The sequence below is a fragment of the Anomaloglossus baeobatrachus genome, chromosome 4, assembly GCF_048569485.1.
Source record: "Anomaloglossus baeobatrachus isolate aAnoBae1 chromosome 4, aAnoBae1.hap1, whole genome shotgun sequence".
Taxonomy (NCBI): Eukaryota; Metazoa; Chordata; class Amphibia; order Anura; family Aromobatidae; genus Anomaloglossus; species Anomaloglossus baeobatrachus.
In genome coordinates this window covers 185,338,894-185,360,175 of record NC_134356.1, presented here as the reverse complement: position 1 = coordinate 185,360,175, position 21,282 = coordinate 185,338,894, and the positions used below count along the sequence as shown (strand labels likewise).

The 21,282-nt window shown below is 50.8% G+C and overlaps 1 protein-coding gene across 1 annotated transcript in view; it reads left to right on the top strand.

Moving 5' to 3' along the window:
- LARS1 (leucyl-tRNA synthetase 1) overlaps positions 1–21,282 on the top strand; it is a 165,435-nt gene that overhangs the window by 3,886 nt on the left and 140,267 nt on the right. The window contains exon 3 of the mRNA XM_075344601.1: positions 9,686–9,773. Coding sequence (XP_075200716.1) covers positions 9,686–9,773 — 88 coding nt within the window. The remainder of the gene's footprint in view (positions 1–9,685; positions 9,774–21,282) is intronic.

Here is a 21,282-nt window from a genome sequence, read left to right as displayed (position 1 = left end):
TTAATGGACGTGCACCTCTGATATCTTACTAATTCTTTACAGGAATGATTTAGAGTTTGTAGAAAATAAAATAATAATAATAAACTCCACTCTCTGAAATTGAGTAGTTCATTAACGGCAAGTTCAGCCATACGAGGGTCTATTGATGCGCAGTATGGTTGGCCTTGTTTAGAGAAAAATGACATCTTATGAAGAATTACCATACTTTAATATCCCTTTCCACTCTGTATATATAATGCATGGATCAAAAAGTAATTGTTAACCTTTAGAGTAAAAATAGTTATCCTGCCGTGGCTCGCAGCACTCCACAGCATCTTGATTGTTGTAAATTTTTGTCCTTTCAATGATTTTTCGAGTTTTTGAATCTGGAGAATTTAGCGGATGAGCGAAAATATCAAAGCCGACTTCATTGAGTTTTTGTAGGGCAATAGGAGATTTGTTGGCCTGGAGAAACAAGACGCTCTTGGACAATTTTCCTCTTCTTATTTCCACAATTTTGTCCTGAGGTTTGGTTAATAGAGATGTGTAATATTCTTCTGTGAATGGCTGTTCATGCTCCAAGGAAGCAGCGAAAATGATGCCATCTTGGTCCCAGAAAATTGAATTGGTGGAGGAAGGTTGAACTAGATGGACTTTTCTTTGTCGCTCCATTGGGAGACCCAGACAATTGGGTGTATAGCTTCTGCCTCCGGAGGCCACACAAAGTATTACACTTTAAAAAGTGTAACCCCTCCCCTCTGCCTATACACCCTCCCGTGCCTCACGGGCTCCTCAGTTTTATGCTTTGTGTCCCTCTCAGATGGCGTGTCAAAACAGCCTTTCTGTTGCTCTGGCGACTCTCCAGAAGTTCGGGTGGATCATCAACTTCCCAAAATCCAAGTTGACACCGACCCAATCACTGACGTACCTTGGGATGGAGTTTCATACTCAGTCAGCAGTAGTCATGCTACCGCTGGACAAGCAGCTTTCGCTGCAGGCAGGGGTGCAATCTCTTCTTTGGGGTCAGTCGCACCCCTTGAGGCGCCTCATGCACTTCCTGGGGAAGATGGTGGCAGCGATGGAGGCAGTGCCCTTCGCGCAATTCCATCTGCGGCCACTCCAGTGGGACATCCTCCGCAAATGGGACAGGAGGTCAACTTCACTCGACAGGAACGTCTCTCTTTCCCTTGCAACCAAGACGTCACTTCAGTGGTGGCTCCTTCCCAACTCTCTATCGCAGGGAAAATCCTTTCTACCCCCCACCTGGGCTGTAGTCACGACGGACGCGAGCCTGTCAGGGTGGGGGGCGGTTTTTCTCCACCACAGGGCTCAGGGAACCTGGACTCCGATAGAGTCATCCCTTCAGATCAATATTCTGGAGATAAGGGCAGTGTATCTAGCCCTATTGGCCTTTCATCGGTGGCTGGAGGGCAGGCAGATCCGGATCCAGTCGGACAACACCACTGCCGTCGCATACATCAACCACCAAGGCGGCACTCGCAGTCGTCAAGCCTTCCAGGAAGTCCGACGAATTCTGCAGTGGGTGGAAGCCACAGCTTCCACCATTTCCGCAGTTCACATCCCGGGCGTAGAAAACTGGGAAGCAGATTTTCTCAGCCGACAGGGCATGGACGCGGGGGAATGGTCTCTTCACCCAGACGTATTTCGAGAGATCTGTCACCGCTGGGGAACGCCGGACGTCGATCTCATGGCGTCACGGCACAACAACAAAGTCCCGGCATTCATGGCCCGGTCTCAAGATCACAGAGCTCTGGCGGCGGATGCATTAGTTCAGGATTGGTCGCAGTTTCGACTGCCCTATGTATTTCCTCCTCTGGCGATGCTGCCCAGAGTGCTGCGCAAGATCAGGTCCGACTGTAGTCGCGCCATTCTCGTCGCCCCAGATTGGCCGAGGCGGTCGTGGTACCTGGATCTGTGGCATCTCACGGTGGGTCAACCGTGGGCGCTCCCAGACCGCCCAGACTTGCTGTCTCAAGGGCCGTTTTTCCATCTGAATTCTGTGGCCCTCAACCTGACTGTGTGGCCATTGAGTCCTGGCTCCTAGCGTCCTCAGGGTTATCTCAAGATGTCTCCCTAAGGTGGTATCCCCCTTTCATCTCAATCAGGATATCTCCTTACCTTCATTTTGCCCTCATCCAGTTCACCAATGTGAAAAGGATTTGCACTCGTTAGATCTGGTGAGAGCTCTCCGGCTCTACGTGTCTCGCACGGCGCCCCTGCGCCGTTCAGATGCGCTCTTTGTCCTTGTCGCTGGCCAGCGTAAGGGTTCACAGGCTTCCAAGTCAACCTTGGCTCGGTGGATCAAGGAACCGATTCTTGAAGCCTACCGTTCTTCTGGGCTTCCGCTTCCTTTGGGGCTGAAAGCCCATTCTACCAGAGCCGTGGGTGCGTCCTGGGCATTGCGGCACCGGGCTACGGCTCAGCAGGTGTGTCAGGCAGCTACCTGGTCTAGTCTGCACACTTTCACGAAACACTATCAGGTGCATACCTAAGCTTCGGCAGACGCCAGTGTAGGTAGGCGAGTCCTTCAGGCGGCGGTTGCCCACCTGTAAGAGGGGGTCGTTTTCGGCTCTGTTTATCGAGGTATTCTTTTACCCACCCAGGGACTGCTTTTGGACGTCCCAATTGTCTGGGTCTCCCAATGGAGCGACAAAGAAGAAGGGAATTTTGTTTACTTACCGTAAATTCCTTTTCTTTGTCGCTCCATTGGGAGACCCAGACAATTAGGGTGTATAGCTACTGCCTCCTGAGGCCACACAAAGTATTACACTTTAAAAAGTGTAACCCCTCCCCTCTGCCTATACACCCTCCCGTGCATCACGGGCCCATCAGTTTTTAGCTTTGTGTTGAAGGAGGCACACATGCAAACGAGCTCCACATTTTAGTCAGCAGCAGCTGCTGATTATATCGGATGGAAGAAAAGAGGACCCCCACGGGGCCCCCGGCATGCTCCCTTCTCACCCCACTAAGTCGGCGGTGCTGTTAAGGTCGAGGTATCCATTGCGGGTACAGAGGCTGGAGCCCACATGCCGTTTTCCTTCCCCATCCCTTAGAGGCTCTGGGAGAAGTGGGATCCTAACCGGTCACCATTCACTGGGACCGAGCTCCATCCGCAGCCCCTGGGGGAATCTGACGGACAGGAGCCTGGATATCATCAGGGACAGGGCCCTGCATCCATAAGGTACTCTGTGTCCCCTGAGGGACGGGGCATGCAGTGCCTGTGTTGCAGACGCCGCAGCGGCTCCTGTGTGGTTTGTGAGACCGGGACTACCGCGCCGACCACGTTTGTTTGCCGGCCGCGTTTTTAACTTTAGTCCCCGGCTTTTACGGCCTAGTACCATATACTCCCGCCCCCGGGCCTGCCAGTCAGGGGTAAGGGCGGGACGGCCGACTGGACGTCGGCAGTGAGGGCTGGAGCATACTTTGGTATCCTCCTCCCCCCTCACTGAGCACTGTGGGGCACTAGTTTCCCGCACTTTATTAGGCACGCCCACGGCTCCATCCTCACCTCAGAACGCTGGCAGCCATTGTTATAATCACTGCTGCCGGTGGGGGATTTCAGAAGGAGCTCCGCAGTTCTGGGAGTAGTGGGATCCTAACCGGTCGCCGTTCACTGGGACCGGGCTCCCTCCGCAGCCCCTGGGGGAATCTGACGGACAGGAGGCTGGATATCATCAGGGACAGGGCCCTGCATCCATGAGGTACTCTGTGTCCCATTAGGGACGGTGCAGGCAGCGTCGGTGTTACAGACGCCGCAGCGGCTGTTGTGGGGTTTGTGAGCCGGGACTACCGCGCCGACCGCGCCTGTTGGCCGGCCGCGCTTTTAACTTTAGTCCCCGGCTTTTGCGGCCTAGTACCAGGTACTCCCGCCCCCGGGCCTGCCAGTCAGGGGTGGGGGCGGGACGGCCGACTGGACGTCGGCAGAGAGGGCTGGAGCATGCTTTGGTATCCTCCTCCCCCTTCACTCAGCACTGTGGGGCACCAGATGCCCGCACTTTATTAGGCACTCCCATGGCTCCCTCCTCCCCTCAGAACGCTGGCAGCCATTGTTATAATCTCTTCTGCCGGTGGAGGATTTCAGAATGAGCTCTGCAGCTCTGGGAGTCCCAGGCAGGGAATCTGGTGGACGCACCACCGCTTGGGGCGGTTGGTAAGCCACACCAGTTGTCAGGTGCTGGCCCCCCTTGGGTACAGAAGTGTGTATATATATATATATATATATATATATATATATATTTTTTTTTTTTTTTTTGTATACATTTTCTCTATTCGGCAGCATTATTTGCTTTTGACTATATCTCTAAGAGGAGACAACAGCATGTCGTCCGCAGAAAGCAAGGGGGCCAAGGCACAGGCTTATTTTGCAACCTGTACCTCTTGTGCGGCTATGTTACCTGCAGGTTCCACCTACCCTCATTGTGACAATGCTCGGCCCCCGTGGCACTCACTCAGCCGGAGCCTCCGGCACTGGTGGGACCCTCGGCTCAGGTGGTACCGCCGGTTTCCACTGCACAGATGGAAGGGACAGAGTTTACATTTTTGACTGAGAAACTCTCTGAGTCGCCTCACATTCCATGGCTCAGTCTATGGACAGATGGTCGGCTAAGATACTAGAAGCTTGGCAGTCCAGACCGGTAACACAGGGCTAGGGCACTGTGAGTTCATCGCCCCCAGGCCCCTCTCGGTCGGTACAGCAAAGGGCTCCTGGGGTGGCACCCAGATCCCACGGTGAGAACTCCGACACGGACCGCAGCCTCAGACAAGCTAAGCGGGCTTGCTGGGAATCTTCCCCGACTTCATCACGCGGTTCGGGGTCTCAGCATGAGGACTCTCTGGAGGATGAAGCGGAGGTCGCAGCTCAGGGCTCTGATCCTGACGTTGCTCTCATTCTGGATACACCTGAAGGGGACGCCATAGTAAATGACCTTATAGCGTCCATCAACCAGGTGCTAGATCTTTCTCCCCCAACTCCACCTATAGAGGAGTCGGCTTTGCAGCAGGAGAAACACCAGTTTAGGTTTCCCAAACGTACACGGAGTGCGTTTTTCGATCACTCTAACTTCAGAGATGCTGTCCAGAAGCACAGAGCATTTCCGGACAAGCGCTTTACTAAGCGCCTTAATGACACACGTTACCCTTTCCCCCCTGACGTAGTTAAGGGTTGGGTTCAGTGTCCCAAGGTAGATCCTCCAGTCTCTAGACTGGCGGCTAGATCCGTATTAGCAGTGGCAGATGGTTCATCGCTCAAGGATGCCACTGACCGGCAAATAGAGCTCCTGATGAAATCCATCTATGAAGCCATAGGCGCGTCTTTTGCTCCGGCCTTTGCAGCCGTGTGGGCATTCCAAGCTATCTCAGCCTGTCTGTCTGAGATTAATGCGGTCACACGTACCTCTGCTCCGCAAGTTGTGTCTTTGACTTCTCAGGCGTCAGCCTTCTCGTCCTACGCCATGAACGCCGTCCTGGACTCTGCGAGCCGTACAGCGGTAGCATCCGCCAATTCGGTGGCAGTTCGCAGGGCCATGTGGCTACGCGAGTGGAATGCAGACTCTGCTTCCAAGAAGTTCTTAACCGGTTTGCCATTTTCTGGCGACCGTTTGTTTGGCGAGCAATTGGATGAAATTATTAAACAATCCAAGGGAAAGGACTCGTCCTTACCCCGGTCCAAACCAAACAGACCTCAGCAACGAAAAATACAATCGAGGTTTCGGTCCTTTCGGCCCTCAGCCAAGTCCCGTTCCTCCACGTCCAACAGGTCAGAGAAGGGCCAGAAGGACTCTTCTGCATGGCGGTCTAAGTCACGTCCTTCAAAGACCGCCGGAGGAACCGTCTCCAAGGCGGCCTCCTCATGACTTTCGGCATCACCAAACCGCATCCTCGGTCGGTGGCAGGCTCTCCCGCTTTTGCGACGCCTGGGGGCCACATGTCCAAGACCGATGGGTGAGAGACATTCTGTCTCACGGTTACAGGATAGAGCTCAGTTCTCGTCCTCCGACTCGTTTCTTCAGATCATCTCCGCCCCACGAGTGAGCCGATGCACTTTTTCAGGCGGCGAACACTCTGAAGGCAGAAGGAGTTGTGATCCCCGTTCCCCTTCAAGAACGTGGTCGCGGTGTTTACTCCAACTTGTTCGGGGTGCCAAAAAGGGACGGATCATTCCGTCCCGTTCTGGACCTCAAACTGCTCAGCGGACACGTCAGAACCAGACGGTTCCGGATGGAATCTCTCCGCTCTGTCATCGTCTCGATGTCCCAAGGAGACTTCATAGCATCAATCGACATCAGGAATGCTTATCTCCATGTGCCGATTGCACCAGAGCATCAACGCTTCCTGCGTTTCGCCATCTGGGACGAACACCTTCAGTTCGTGGCACTGTCTTTCGACCTGGCGACGGCCCCACGGGTCTTCACCAAGGTGACGGCATCAGTGGTGGCGGTCCTACACTCTCAGGGCCACTTGGTGATCTCTTACATAGGCGATCTCCTAGTCAAGGCATCCCCCCGGGTGGCATGTCAACACTGCCTGACCATTGCTCTGGAGACTCTCCAGAGGTTCGGGTGGATCATCAATTTCCCAAACTCAAAATTGACACCGACCCAATCACTGACTTACCTCGGGATGGAGTTTCATACTCTCTCAGCGATAGTGAAGCTTACGCTGGACAAACAGCATTCGCTGCAGACAGAGGTGCACTCTCACATTCGGGTCCAGTCACACCCCTTGAGACGTCTCATGCAGTTCCTAGGGAAGATGGTGGCAGCAATTGAGGCAGTTCCCTTTGCGCAGTTTCATCTGCGTCCAACTCAATGGGACATTCTCCGCAAATGGGACAGGAGGTCGACGTCCCTAGACAGGAACGTCTCTCTTTCTCGGACAGCCAAAACCTCTCTTCAGTGGTGGCTTCCTCCCACTTCTTTGTCGAAGGGAAAATCCGTCCGGCCCCCATCCTGGGCGGTGGTCACGACGGACGCGAGTCTGTCAGGGTGGGGAGCGGTCTTCCTCCACCACAGGGCTCAGAGAGCCTGGACTCCGACAGAGTCCTCCCTTCAGATCAATGTTCTGGAGATGAGGGCAGTGTATCTAGCCCTAAAGGCGTTCCAGAGGTGGCTGGACGGCAGGCAGATCCGAATACAGTCGGACAACGCCACGGCGGTCGCGTGCATCAACCACCAGCACAGAGCGCTGGCGGCGGACGCATTAGTTCAGGACTGGTCGCAGTTTCGACTGCCTTATGTATTTCCTCCTCTGGCACTGCTGCCCAGAGTTTTACGCAAGATCAGGTCCGTCTGCCGCCGCGCCATCCTCGTCGCTCCGGACTGGCGAGGAGGTCGTGGTACCCGGATATGTGGCACCTCACGGTGGGTCAACCGTGGGCACTCCCAGACCGACCAGATATGCTGTCTCAAGGGCCATTTTTCCATCTGAATTCTGCGGCCCTCAACCTAACTGTGTGGCCATTGAGTCCTGGCTCTTAGCGTCCTCAGGGTTATCTCTATCACGCCTTTCGCAGAAGGTGGCCTTCCTAGTAGCAGTCACATCACTTCGGAGAGTGTCTGAGCTAGCAGCACTGTCATGCAAAGCTCCCTTCCTGGTGTTTCACCAGGATAAGGTGGTTCTGCGTCCGGTCTCGGAATTTCTACCTAAGGTGGTATCTCATTTTCATCTCAATCAGGATATCTCCTTACCTTCTTTTGACCCTCATCCAGTTCACCAATGTGAAAAGGATTTGCACTTGTTAGATCTCGTGAGAGCACTCCGGCTCTACATTTCGCGCACGGCGCCCCTGCGCCGTTCTGATGCGCTCTTTGTCCTTGTCGCTGGCCAGCGTAAGGGGTCGCAGGCTTCCAAGTCAACCTTGGCTCGGTGGATCAAGGAACTGATTCTTGAAGCCTACCGCTCTTCTGGACTTCCGATTCCTTTAGGGCTGAAAGCCCATTCTATCAGAGCCGTAGGTACATCCTGGGCATGGCGGCACCAGGCTACGGCTCAGCAGGTGTGTCAGGCGGCTACCTGGTCGAGTCTGCACACTTTCACGAAACACTTTCACGAAACACTATCAGGTGCATGCCTATGCTGCGGCAGATGCCAGCCTAGCTAGGCGAGTCCTTCAGGCGGCGGTTGCCCACCTGTAAGAGGGGGCCGTTTTTCGGCTCTTTTTTTATCGAGGTATTCTTTTACCCACCCAGGGATTGCTTTTGGACATCCCAATTGTCTGGGTCTCCCAATGGAGCGACAAAGAAGAAGGGAATTTTGTTTACTTACCGTAAATTCCTTTTCTTCTAGCTCCTATTGGGAGACCCAGCACCCGCCCCTGTTCCCTTCGGGCTGTTGTTCTTTTGTGTACACATGTTGTTCATGTTGAATTGTTCTTTTGGTTCATGGTTTCAGTTCTCCGAACATCCTTCGGATTGAATTTACCTTAGACCAATTCATATAGTTTCCTCCTTCCTGCTTTGGCACCAAAACTGATGGGCCCGTGATGCACGGGAGGGTGTATAGGCAGAGGGGAGGGGTTACACTTTTTAAAGTGTAATACTTTGTGTGGCCTCCGGAGGCAGTAGCTCTACACCCTAATTGTCTGGGTCTCCCAATAGGAGCTAGAAGAAAAGGAATTTACGGTAAGTAAACAAAATTCCCTTCTTCTTCTAGCTCCTATTGGGAGACCCAGCACCTGCCCCTGTTCCCTTCGAGCTGTTTGTTCTTTTGTGTACACATGTTGTTCATGTTGAATTGTTCTTTTGGTTCATGGTCTTCAGTTCTCCGAACATCCTTCGGATTGAATTTACCTTAGACCAATTTATAAGTTCCTCCTTCCTGCTTTTGCACCAAAACTGAGGAGCCCGTGATGCACGGGAGGGTGTATAGGCAGAGGGGAGGGGTTACACTTTTTAAAGTGTAATACTTTGTGTGGCCTCCGGAGGCAGTAGCTATACACCCAATTGTCTGGGTCTCCCAATAGGAGCTAGAAGAAAAGGAATTTACGGTAAGTAAACAAAATTCCCTTCTTTTCAACCTATGTAACTATGTAAAAAATGGAGGCATGAACTTTTCCAGAAAGCTTCTACACAGGAACCTTTTTGAGAACCAGAACATTTCCAATACTCGGACATTCCTCTTCCCAGCCGTAATTTTTTCTTCTTCCACGTTTAAATCAGCCACCCCGTTTTTAATGGTTGAATAGGGCGGACATTGCTCTCCTAACATGTCGTCAAATTTCTTTACCAGACAGTCTGGACAATTTTTTGCTTAATTTTCTAATCTTCACCTTTTCTTAATAACCCTTTCTGCTAAGTCTTAGCATGAGGTCTTGTCAAAGTTTGTTCTTATTTTCATAGCGACGGGATTCATTTTTGTCTGCTATAAATATTCAGGGCCAATTAATTATCATAGCTAATGTTATGTCAGGGGGAGTCAAAATATCTGATCAACGGAAGTCAAAAAGGTAGAAAGCTGCCATTGACTTTAGATGATGTAAATTAGAAACCCCAAATTGTCCCTTTATTAGGAGGTTAAATGTGCGGTAATCATGTTTTATATACAGTAACGGTCACTTGTATCCTATTATGCCGTTCTGGGGGACCCCAGCCATAAGGACACAGGCATACATGTGAACAGACAGTCACATTGTCCTGATGTAGAGATTCAGCTTCTTATTTATTCTAATGATTATATTCTTCCATTACAGCAAAGGCAAATACCTTGTGACATTTCCTTATCCCTACATGAATGGACGCCTTCACCTGGGCCACACATTCTCCCTGTCTAAGTGTGAGGTAAGATATCTTACATGTTAGGAGATTGTTCGTGTTTGTCTATATCTTTCCGTATATGATTTTTCTGGAGCATTTCAGCAGAGTCAGCATGATTTGCATTTATGTGGTTGATGGACAGCTAAACAATTGTCAAAAATTGTTGATGTAATCCCTGATACCCATTAACACATCTTCTACAATAGGATGGAATGATGTCCTATATCTAATTTATAGGATAACTTCATAGTCCGATTAATTGTACTCCTCCAATCCGAAGAACGGAGATCTCTAGAGCCCCTTCTGAAATGAGCAGTAGCCGGATATGCTCCACCGCTCTCTTATAAAGAAAGAATGGAACTGTGGTGTTTGTCTGACCAACGCATCCTTCATACTGGGCTCTACAGGGCTCCATTCTTAGGATTTTAGGGGGTCACAGCTTTTGGATTCTCACTGATCGGCAAGTTATCAGCTAATCTGCGTATAGGTGATAACTTCTTCAAATGGGAATAATCCTTTAATGATTTTTAGTCAGCATAGAAGTATTTTTAAAAACTTGAAAGACTACTGTTGTGGAGGGCTGAACCAATGGGCTGAAATTAATTCTGCCCAATATTGATATTAAACCCTTAATCACTGCAGGCACTAAAGTTACGTCCTAGCAGTCATAGTGTTAATCCCCACCTGCTGCTGCGGGTTGCAGGTAGGAATTCGCACACATGTCCGCTGATTTATACAGCTGACATGTGTGCCTTGCATCCGTTAAATGGCGCTGTCAAAATGTGACAGTGCCATTTTAATGGCGATCGCGGTAAAGCTTTTCTCACCGGCTACCACCGGAAGTCACGTAACGTCATCACGTGGATCCGATGGTTGTCATGGTAGCACAGGGAGATGTGATGACTCTGACTCAGGTCCTGTAACTAGCAGCCGAATACTGCAGGTTACAGGAGATGAGCATTTCTCCCAATCTGAGCAGTGCTGCTCTAATTGGGAGAAATGAATGAGCGATCAGACTGCTGATCCTTATAGCCCCGTAGGGTGATTAGTACAATAAAAAAAAGTTTAGAAAAATTAAAAAAAACCCTAAAAGTTAATCATCCCCCCCCTTTCGCCCATTGAAAATTAAAAGGTTAAAAAATATACACACATTTGATATCGCGGTGTTCAGAGATGCCCAATATATCAAAATGTAAATTCAATTAATCTAATCGGTAAATGGCATAGTAGCAAAAAAATTCCAAACGCCAAAATTATGTTTTTTGGTTACTGCAAATTTAGTGCAAAATGCAATAACAGGCGATCAAAATGTAGCGTCTGTGCAAAAATAGTACCATTAAAAACGTCAGCCCGAGACGCAAAAAAATAAGGCGTCAATGAGCTATACATCCCGAAAAATTAGAATGCTAGGGGTCGCTGAAAATGGCACAAAACGTTTGCCATTTTTTTGGGTCAAATTTCAGATTTTTTTTTTAACCCCTTAAATAAAAGTAAACCTATATAAGTTTGGTGTCTACGAACTCGCACCGACCTGAGGAATCACGCTGACATCCGTTTTATCATATAGTGAACACTGAATAAAATATCTCAAACAATTGTGCAATTGCACATTTGTTTTGCAATTTTTCTGCATTTGGAATTTTTTTGCTGTTTTGCAGTGCACTATGTGGTAAAACTCATGGTTTCGTTTAAAAGTAATACTCGTTTCGCAAAAAACAAGCCCTCACATGGCTATATTGATGGAAAAATAAAAAAGTTACGGCTCTTGGAAGAAGAGTGGCGAAAAAAAAACGGAAAGCACAAAATCAGCCGGTCATGAAGGGGTTATACTTATAATTGTAATTAATAGTTTATTATCTTAATGTTATCACTTTAAGATAATGTCCACTACTTTTACATTGATAGCCTTTCCTTAGAATAGGTCATCAATGTGTGATCAGCCAGGGTCTGACACCCAGTTATCAGGGACACACGTAACCATATGGGTGTATGCTGCTGACACTAGGCAAGAACAATAGTTTACTCTTTCTTAGTATGATACCCCCCCACCGTAGCCAAGCTGATAAGTTTGAGCTTACTGTCCATAGGAGGCAGATACAGTACTGCAGTCAGACCCGTTTCTACCTTAGATTTGATGTTTTTTATTACTGATTTCTTTTTTTCCTTCAGATACAGCTTGTGACTTGGGCAACAGACTTTAACCGCTCACTTTGTAATCCCACATAGAGACGAGAGAACAGTGTGGTCTGATTCACATCGTACCCTCTCTGGTCTATCCGGCAGGAACTTGCCACTCTAACACATCAAGAGTATCTCGGCGCTGCCATGCAGATTGGTTTTACCATCATACCCCTGCCTGCTTGCCTTAGACGTTCAAGGAGGGAAGACGGACTGGATTCCTTCCAGCCGCCTGACAAACAGTCCTTGGGACATCTGAAGGATTTAGGGGCCTTCAGGACCGGTATTATATCTTGTCTCTAGGTCCTAGCACCTTGTTAGGCTCCTGGTTTATAACTGTATATATGAATTCCCGTATTTGTTTAGTTTAGGGAGAGAAAGTGTCCCAACAGGGGTTCCTAACCTTCACCTGTTTTCTCCTCTTCCCAGACACTTAATCTCCCCCTGTGCCGATTTAGGCCACATCCATAAATTTTTTTTTTTTAAAACTTAGTCTCGGGCCTTTGCCTTCCTCTCTTCTACACTACCCTGCTCCCTTGCCCTCGGCATGTAAGCCCCTGCAGACGCAGGCACAGTATGTGCCTTCTCTCTTGGGCCACTACTCTGTTCAGTTTTGTCTGATTCAACTATGGTGTCGCAGCTGTGAAGCGCTTACCTCTGCCAACAGCAGCCTGGTACTCTGTCCACTGTCTACAGTGAGCCAGAGACATCATCTACCACGTATCATATGGCTGATTCCAGCAGCTGTTCAAGTGCTCTGTCCACTATCCAGTGAGCTAAACCCACCATCTACAATGAATCAAATGGCAGATTGCAGCAGCTGTCCGAGTGCTCTGTCCACAATCCAGTGAGCCAGATCCACCATCTACGACGATGAAGCAAATGGCAGATCACAGCAGTGGTCCGAGTGCTCTGTCCACTATCCAAGAAGTCAGGTAAACCAGCTATCGTGAACCACATGGATAATCACAGCAGCGGCCCAAGCGCAGTGTTCAATTTCCCATGAGATAGACCCACAATCTGCCACAAATCAAAAGACTGATCACAGCAGCGGTCTGAGTGCTGTGTTCAGTTTCCAGTGAGCCAGACCCACCATCTACCATGAACCACATGGTTGATCACAGCAGCAGATCAAGTGCTCTGTCCACTATACAGTGATTCAGTTCCACCATATACCTCGATCCACATGGTTGATTGCAGCATTGGCACAGTTGCTCTGCCCACTCTCCAGTGAGTCGAACCCAACATCTACCACAAACTAAGTGGCTGATCGCAGCAGCAGCCCAAGTGCTCTACCCACTATCGAGTGAGTCAGACTCCCCATCTCCCATTAATTATGGCAATGATAAAAGTATAGCCGAAACGCGTCTTGCCGTGCGTTTACAGCAGTAATCTTCCCTCTCTGCCTGAACTGATTTGTTTTTCTTTGTCGCTCCATTGGGAGACCCAGACAATTGGGTGTATAGCTTCTGCCTCCGGAGGCCACACAAAGTATTACACTTTAAAAAGTGTAACCCCTCCCCTCTGCCTATACACCCTCCCGTGCATCACGGGCTCCTCAGTTTTATGCTTTGTGTGGAAGGAGGCACACATCCACTCATGCTCCCATTTTAGTCAGCAGCAGCTGCTGATTTTATCGGTTGGAAGAAAAGAGGGGCCCCCAGCATGCTCCCTTCTCACCCCACTAAGTCGGCGGTGCTGTTAAGGTTGAGGTACCCATTGCGGGTACAGAGGCTGGAGCCACATGCCGTTTTCCTTCACCATCCCTTAGAGGCTCTGGGAGAAGTGGGATCCTAACCGGTCATCCATTCACTGGGACCGGGCTCCCTCCGCAGCCCCTGTGGGAATCTGCCGGACAGGAGACTTGTATCATCAGGGACAGGGCCCTGCATCTAAAGGTACTCTGTGTCCCCATGGGGACGGTGCATGGAGCGCTCGTTTCACAGACGCTGCAGCTGCTGCTGGTTTTGTGACGACCGGGACTTCCGCGCCTGTTTGTCGGCCGCGGTATTAAATTTAGTCCCCGGCTTCATGCGGCCTAGTACCATAACTCCCGCCCCCGGGCCTGCCAGTCAGGGGTAAGGGCGGGACGGTCGACCTGACGTCGGCAGTGAGGGCTGGAGCATACTTTAGGTTTCCTCCCCCCCCTCACTGATCACTGTGGGGCACCAGATTCCCGCACTTTACTAGTCGCCGCCCACGGCTCCCTCCTCCCCTGAGAGCTCCGGCAGCCATTTTTACAACACATTCTGCCGGTGGAGGATTTCAGGAACGAGCTCTGCAGCTCTGGGAGACCCAAGGCAGGGAATCTGGTGGACACACACCACTTTGGGCGGTCGGTAAGCCACACCGGTCACCCGGTGCTGGTCCCCCTAGGGTGCCGAAGTATATATATATATATTTATATTTGTATATATTTTCTCTGTTCGGCCGAGTTGTTTTGCTTTTGGCTATATACCCTCAGTGATCACTCTCCTAGGAGACAACAGCATGTCGTCCACAAGGAGCAAGGGCGCTAAGGCAAAGGGTTATTTTGCAACCTGTACCTCTCGTGCGGCTTTGTTACCTGCTGGTTCCACCTACCCTCACTGTGAGCAATGTTCGGCCCCTGTTGCACTTGCTCAGCCGGAGCCTCGGGCACTAGTGGGACCCTCTGCTCAGGCAGACCCGTCTGCTTCCCCTGTCCAGGTGGCAGGGACAGAGTTTGCAGTTTTTTGCTGAGAAACTCTCTGAGTCACTTTCACAATCCATGGCTCAGTCTATGGACAAATGGTCTGCCAAGCTACTAGAAGCCTTGCAGTCCAGACCGGTCCTTACACAGGCCCCGGGCACTGTTGGATCATCGCCTCCAGGCCCCTCTCGGCCTGCGCCGCAGCGTGCTCCCGGGGTGGCCCCTAGGTGTCACGTGGAGGACTCCGGCACGGACCACAGTCCCAGACCGGCTAAGCGGGCTCGCTGGGAATCTTCCCCGACTTCCTCACGCTGCTCGGGGTCTCAGCTTGAGGACTCTCTGGAGGATGAGGCGGACGTCGCAGCTCAGGGCTCTGACCCTGACGTTGCTCTCAATCTTGATACACCTGAAGGGGATGCCATAGTAAATGACCTTATAGCGTCCATCAACCAGGTGCTAGATCTTTCTCCCCCAACTCCACCTATAGAGGAGTCGGCTTCGCAGCAGGAGAAACACCAGTTTAGGTTTCCCAAACGTACACGGAGTGCGTTTTTCGATCACTCTAACTTTAGAGATGCTGTCCAGAAGCACAGAGCATTTCCGGACAAGCGCTTTACTAAGCGCCTTAATGACACACGTTACCCCTTCCCCTCTGACGTAGTTAAGGGTTGGGCTCAATGTCCCAAGGTGGATCCTCCAGTCTCTAGACTGGCGGCTAGATCTGTAGTATCAGTTGCAGATGGCTCATCGCTCAAGGATGCCACTGACAGGCAGATAGAGCTCCTGGTGAAATCCATCTATGAGGCCATGGGCGCGTCTTTTGCCCCGGCTTTTGCAGCCGTGTGGGCACTCCAAGCTATCTCAGCTTGTCTGTCTGAGATTAATGCGGTCACACGTACCTCTGCTCCGCAAGTTGCGTCTTTGACTTCTCAGGCGTCGGCTTTTTCGTCCTACGCCATGAACGCCGTCCTGGACTCTGCTAGCCGTACAGCGGTAGCATCCGCTAATTCGGTGGCAGTCCGCAGGGCCATGTGGCTACGCGAATGGAAGGCAGACTCTGCTTCCAAGAAGTTCTTAACCGGTTTGCCGTTTTCTGGCGACCGATTGTTTGGCGAGCGATTGGATGAAATTATTAAGGCTTCCAAGGGAAAGGACTCGTCCTTACCCCAGTCCAAACCGAAGAGACCTCAGCAATGGAAAATATAATCGAGGTTTCGGTCCTTTCGGCCCTCAGCCAAGTCCCAATCCTCCTCGTCCAACAGGCCAGAGAAGGGCCAGAGGAACTCTTATACGTGGCGGTCTAAGTCACGTCCCCAAAAAAAACGCCGGAGGCACTGCCTCCAAGGCGGCCTCCTCATGACTTTCGGCCTCCCCAAACCGCATCCTCGGTCGGTGGCAGGCTCTCCCGCTTTTGCGACGCCTGGTGGCCACATGTCCAAGACCGATGGGTGAGAGACATTCTGTCTCACGGTTACAGGATAGAGTTCAGCTCTCGTCCTGCGGCTCGTTTATTCAGAACATCTCCGCCCCCATCTCGGGCCGGCGCACTTTTTCAGGCTGTGGGCGTCCTGAAGTCAGAAGGAGTGGTGATTCCCGTTCCCCCTCAGGAACATGGTCACGGTTTCTACTCCAACTTGTTCGTGGTGCCAAAGAAGGACGGATCATTCCGTCCCGTTCTGGACCTCAAACTGCTCAACAGGCATGTGAGCACCAGAAGGTTTCGGATGGAATCTCTCCGCTCGGTCATCGCTTCGATGTCACAAGGAGACTTGCTAGCATCAATCGACATCAAGGATGCTTATCTCCATGTGCCGATCGCACCCGAGCATCAACGCTTCCTGCGTTTCGCCATCGGGGACGAACACCTTCAGTTCGTGGCACTGCCTTTCGGCCTGGCGACAGCCCCACGGGTCTTCACCAAGGTCATGGCATCCGTTGTGGCGGTCCTACACTCTCAGGGCCACTCGGTGATCCCTTACTTAGACGATCTCCTAGTCAGGGCACCCTCCTGGGTGGCGTGTCAACACAGCCTGACCGTCGCTCTGGAGACTCTCCAGCGGTTCGGGTGGATCATCAACTTCCCAAAGTCCAAGTTGACACCGACCCAATCACTGACTTACCTCGGGATGGAGTTTCATACTCTCTCAGCGATAGTCAAGCTACCGCTGGACAAACAGCTTTCGCTGCAGACAGGGGTGCAATCTCTTCTTCGGGGCCAGTCACACCCCTTGAGGCGTCGCATCTTCCTGGGGAAGATGGTGGCAGCAATGGAGGCAGTCCCCTTCGCGCAGTTTCATCTGCGCCCACTCCAATGGGACATTCTCCGCAAATGGGACAGGAGGTCGACGTCCCTCGACAGGAACGTCTCTCTTTCCCTTGCAGCCAAAACCTCTCTTCAGTGGTGGCTTCTTCCCACTTCTCTGTCGCAGGGAAAATCCTTCCTGCCCCCATCCTGGGCTGTAGTCACGACGGACACGAGTCTGTCAGGGTGGGGAGCGGTTTTTCTCCACCACAGGGCTCAGGGAACCTGGACTCCGACAGAGTCCTCCCTTCAGATCAATGTTCTGGAGATAAGGGCAGTGTATCTAGCCCTAAAGGCGTTCCATCGGTGGCTGGAGGGCAGGCAGATCCGCATACAGTCGGACAACGCCACGGCGGTCGCGTACATCATCCACCAGGGCGGCACGCGCAGCCGTCAAGCCTTCCAGGAAGTCCGGCGGATTCTGCTGTGGGCGGAGGCCACAGCCTCCACCATCTCCGCAGTTCACATCCCGGGCGTAGAAAACTGGGAAGCAGACTTTCTCAGTCGTCAGGGCATGGATGCGGGGGAATGGTCTCTTCACCCAGACGTGTTTTGAGAGATCTGTCGCCGCTGGGGAACGCCGGACGTCGATCTCATGGCATCACGGCACAACAACAAAGTCCCGGCATTCATGGCACGGTCTCAAGATCACAGAGCTCTGGCGGCGGACGCATTAGTTCAGGATTGGTCGCAGTTTCGACTGCCTTATGTATTTCCTCCTCTGGCGATGCTGCCCAGAGTGCTGCGCAAAATCAGGTCCGACTGTCGTCGCGCCATTTTCGTCGCTCCAGATTGGCTGAGGCGGTCGTGGTACCCGGATCTGTGGCATCTCATTGTGGGTCAACCGTGGGCTCTCCCAGACCGCCCAGACTTGCTGTCACAAGGGCCATTTTTCCATCTGAATTCTGTGGCCCTCAACCTGACTGTGTGGCCATTGAGTCCTGGCTCCTAGCGTCCTCAGGGTTATCTAATTTCTAGTGGCAGTTACATCGCTCCGTAGAGTGTCGGAGCTGGCAGCGCTGTCATGCAAAGCTCCCTTCCTGGTTTTTCACCAGGATAAGGTAGTTCTGCGTCCTATTCTGGAATTTCTCCCTAAGGTGGTATCTCCTTTTCATCTCTATCAGGATATCTCCTTACCTTCATTTTGCCCTAATCCAGTTCACCAATGTGAAAAGGATTTGCACTCATTAGATCTGGTGAGAGCACTCCGGTTCTACGTGTCTCGCACGGCGCCCCTGCGCCGTTCTGATGCGCTCTTTGTCCTTGTCGCTGGCCAGCGTAAGGGTTCGCAGGCTTCCAAGTCAACCTTGGCTCGGTGGATCAAGGAACCGATTCTTGAAGCCTACCGTTCTTCTGGGCTTCCGCTTCCTTTGGGGCTGAAAGCCCATTCTACCAGAGCCGTGGGTGCGTCCTGGGCATTGCGGCACCGGGCTACGGCTCAGCAGGTGTGTCAGGCAGCTACCTGGTCTAGTCTGCACACTTTCACGAAACACTATCAGGTGCATACCTATGCTTCGGCAGATGCCAGTCTAGGTAGGCGAGCCCTTCAGGCGGCGGTTGCCCACCTGTAAGAGGGGGCCGTTTCGGCTCTTTTTATTGAGGTATTCTTTTACCCACCCAGGGACTGCTTTTGGACGTCCCAATTGTCTGGGTCTCCCAATGGAGCGACAAAGAAGAAGGGAATTTTGTTTACTTACCGTAAATTCCTTTTCTTCTAGCTCCTATTGGGAGACCCAGCACCCGCCCCTGTTCCCTTCGGGCTGGTTGTTCTTTTGTGTACACATGTTGTTCATGTTGAATCGTTTCTTTTGGTTCATGGTTTTCAGTTCTCCAAACATCCTTCGGATTGAATTTACCTTAGACCAATTTATAAGTTTCCTCCTTCCTGCTTTTGCACCAAAACTGAGGAGCCCGTGATGCACGGGAGGGTGTATAGGCAGAGGGGAGGGGTTACACTTTTTAAAGTGTAATACTTTGTGTGGCCTCCGGAGGCAGAAGCTATACACCCAATTGTCTGGGTCTCCCAATAGGAGCTAGAAGAAAAGGAATTTACGGTAAGTAAACAAAATTCCCTTCTTTGCTGCTATCTGTACTTTTTATTTATTTTGAAATAAAGAAAATATTTTTTATTCATCAACAACCATTGAGCTCGCTGGATTTATCCTTCCTCTTTTATGTAAAAATAAGCGGTTCCTCATTGCTTGCTTCCTTTTCAGGACTGCTGCCCTTCTGGGTTCAAAACAAACGAGAGACCAGAGACCAGATCAGCCGTCATTTTTTTTGCCAGTTCTCTCTCATATGCCAGTTGAGACCTCCAATTTCTATGAGAAAGCCCTTCAGATTTTTCACGTACGTTTCTTCTTGGTCCCATAGTAGGACGGTACCGCTTGTCCCTCTCTGGACTCCAAGCTTACAGATTGATTGGGCCCCTCTTCGCCCATGATGATGAAGCCTTCGCTACCAGGGATAAACTTCAAGGGACCTATGGGCGGCTTCCGTTTCGCGGACTTGAAGATTCCTATTTTCACATCTTTTTCTAGGATGCCGAAAGGTCGAATGTCGGCTCATGGCATGCCTTTCGGCTTAGACTCTTCCCCACTGTTTTTACGAGGTTCGTGTCAGTCTTCTCTATCCTGCTCACATTGGGTTTTTATTAGGGCTATTCTTTCAGTACGCTGAGATACTCTTCAAGTACCTCAGAGCACACTGATCATTCGTGGTTTATCGCACCAGGTCAAAGCCATCCCCTATCCTGACCCATCGGGAGCACGCTTTCTCGATCCACACATGCAAGAGTCCTTCTCCCTGTAAGAAGGTTCTTTACTCTTCTGGATACGATCAAACAGTTTTTCCACTTCATGTCCCAGTTTTCCCAAGCGATTCCCGTGGTACAGAAGGCCTCTAACCAGTCACTTAATCTTCAACCAGTGGTGATGTTCTTGTCTCTTTCTTCACAAGAGACCCTTTTAATTGTTAAAAGATATTAATGACAGACTCCAATATCCCTGCCTCTGTAACTCAGAATCGATCATTGCCTCTCCTCCTTTGGTAGGATCTTCTGTCAAGCAGCCTTCCTCTTCTAATCAACTCTGCGACATTCATGATTCACCAAGGTGGAATTCTATCCTGTTTGGTCATGGAGGATGTATCTGGTCATGTACTGTACAATGTGTGCAGGTATTTTTTCAGTAGTTCTCATCCCCAGAGTAAGCTCTGGACAGACGACCTTTCAACAGGAGAGGTGACTGCCTGAGAAGATGGTCCTCATCCATTTTCATTTATGATGGAGTATTCATGACTTTGTGCTAATGGCATCCAAGGTACACTCCAGGATCTCTCAGCTTGTATCCAGGAGTGGTGTTCTCAGCTGTTGTGTCGGTTGCCCTGTTGGTTTCCTCGGTTACTCTTTATCACCATCCTTCCATCTGTCTATAGTTTCATGATGATCAAAACATTTGGGTCTACGGAGATAGCCTACCATCTCACAGAGGTACTCTACTTTCTCGCAGACACCTCGGGGAAACTTTCATGTCTGTTTCCTTGGTCCACCTTTTACAAAAGGTCCGGTTTCTACGTTCATGGCTTTGATTACTGCCAAAGCAGGGAAGTTAACTTTTCTTTTCTCCCTTCTGGCCTTCTTGCACTTGGACCTTGATTACAGTCTTTTCCTCAGTTCTTGCTAAGGTCCAGTTTCTGCCTTTTAATGCTTTCAAAAGAATGTAGCTTACCATTCCAAATGAAGTTTTCCCTTGAGGTAGGCATGCTCGGTAAATCTGTAGCAAGTCTCTGTGACCTCATCTGGGGTTGAACGTTGTACAATGCTCTATAGTGGGTATCCTTTGTTTTCCATTCTAGTACTCTTTTTCCATTGTTCCCCCAAAAAAGTTTTTCTTTGTCGCTCCATTGGGAGACCCAGACAATTGGGTGTATAGGCTATGCCTCCGGAGGCCGCACAAAGTATTACACTAAAAGTGTAAAGCCCCTCCCCTTCTGCCTATACACCCCCCGTGCTCCCACGGGCTCCTCAGTTTTTATGCTTTGTGCGAAGGAGGCAGACATGCACGCACAGCTCCATAGATTGGTCAGCAGCAGCTGCTGACTATGTCGGATGGAAGAAAAGTGGGCCCATATAGGGCCCCCAGCATGCTCCCTTCTCACCCCACTCTTGTCGGCGGTGTTGTTAAGGTTGAGGTATCCATTGCGGGTACGGAGGCTGGAGCCCACATGCTGTTTTCCTTCCCCATCCCCCTTAGGGCTCTGGGTGAAGTGGGATCCTATCGGTCTCCAGGCACTGAGACCGTGCTTCATCCACAACTCCTGGGAGCCTGCTGGATAGGAGCCGGGTATCGTTCAGGGACATGGCCCTGCTACTTGGAGGTACT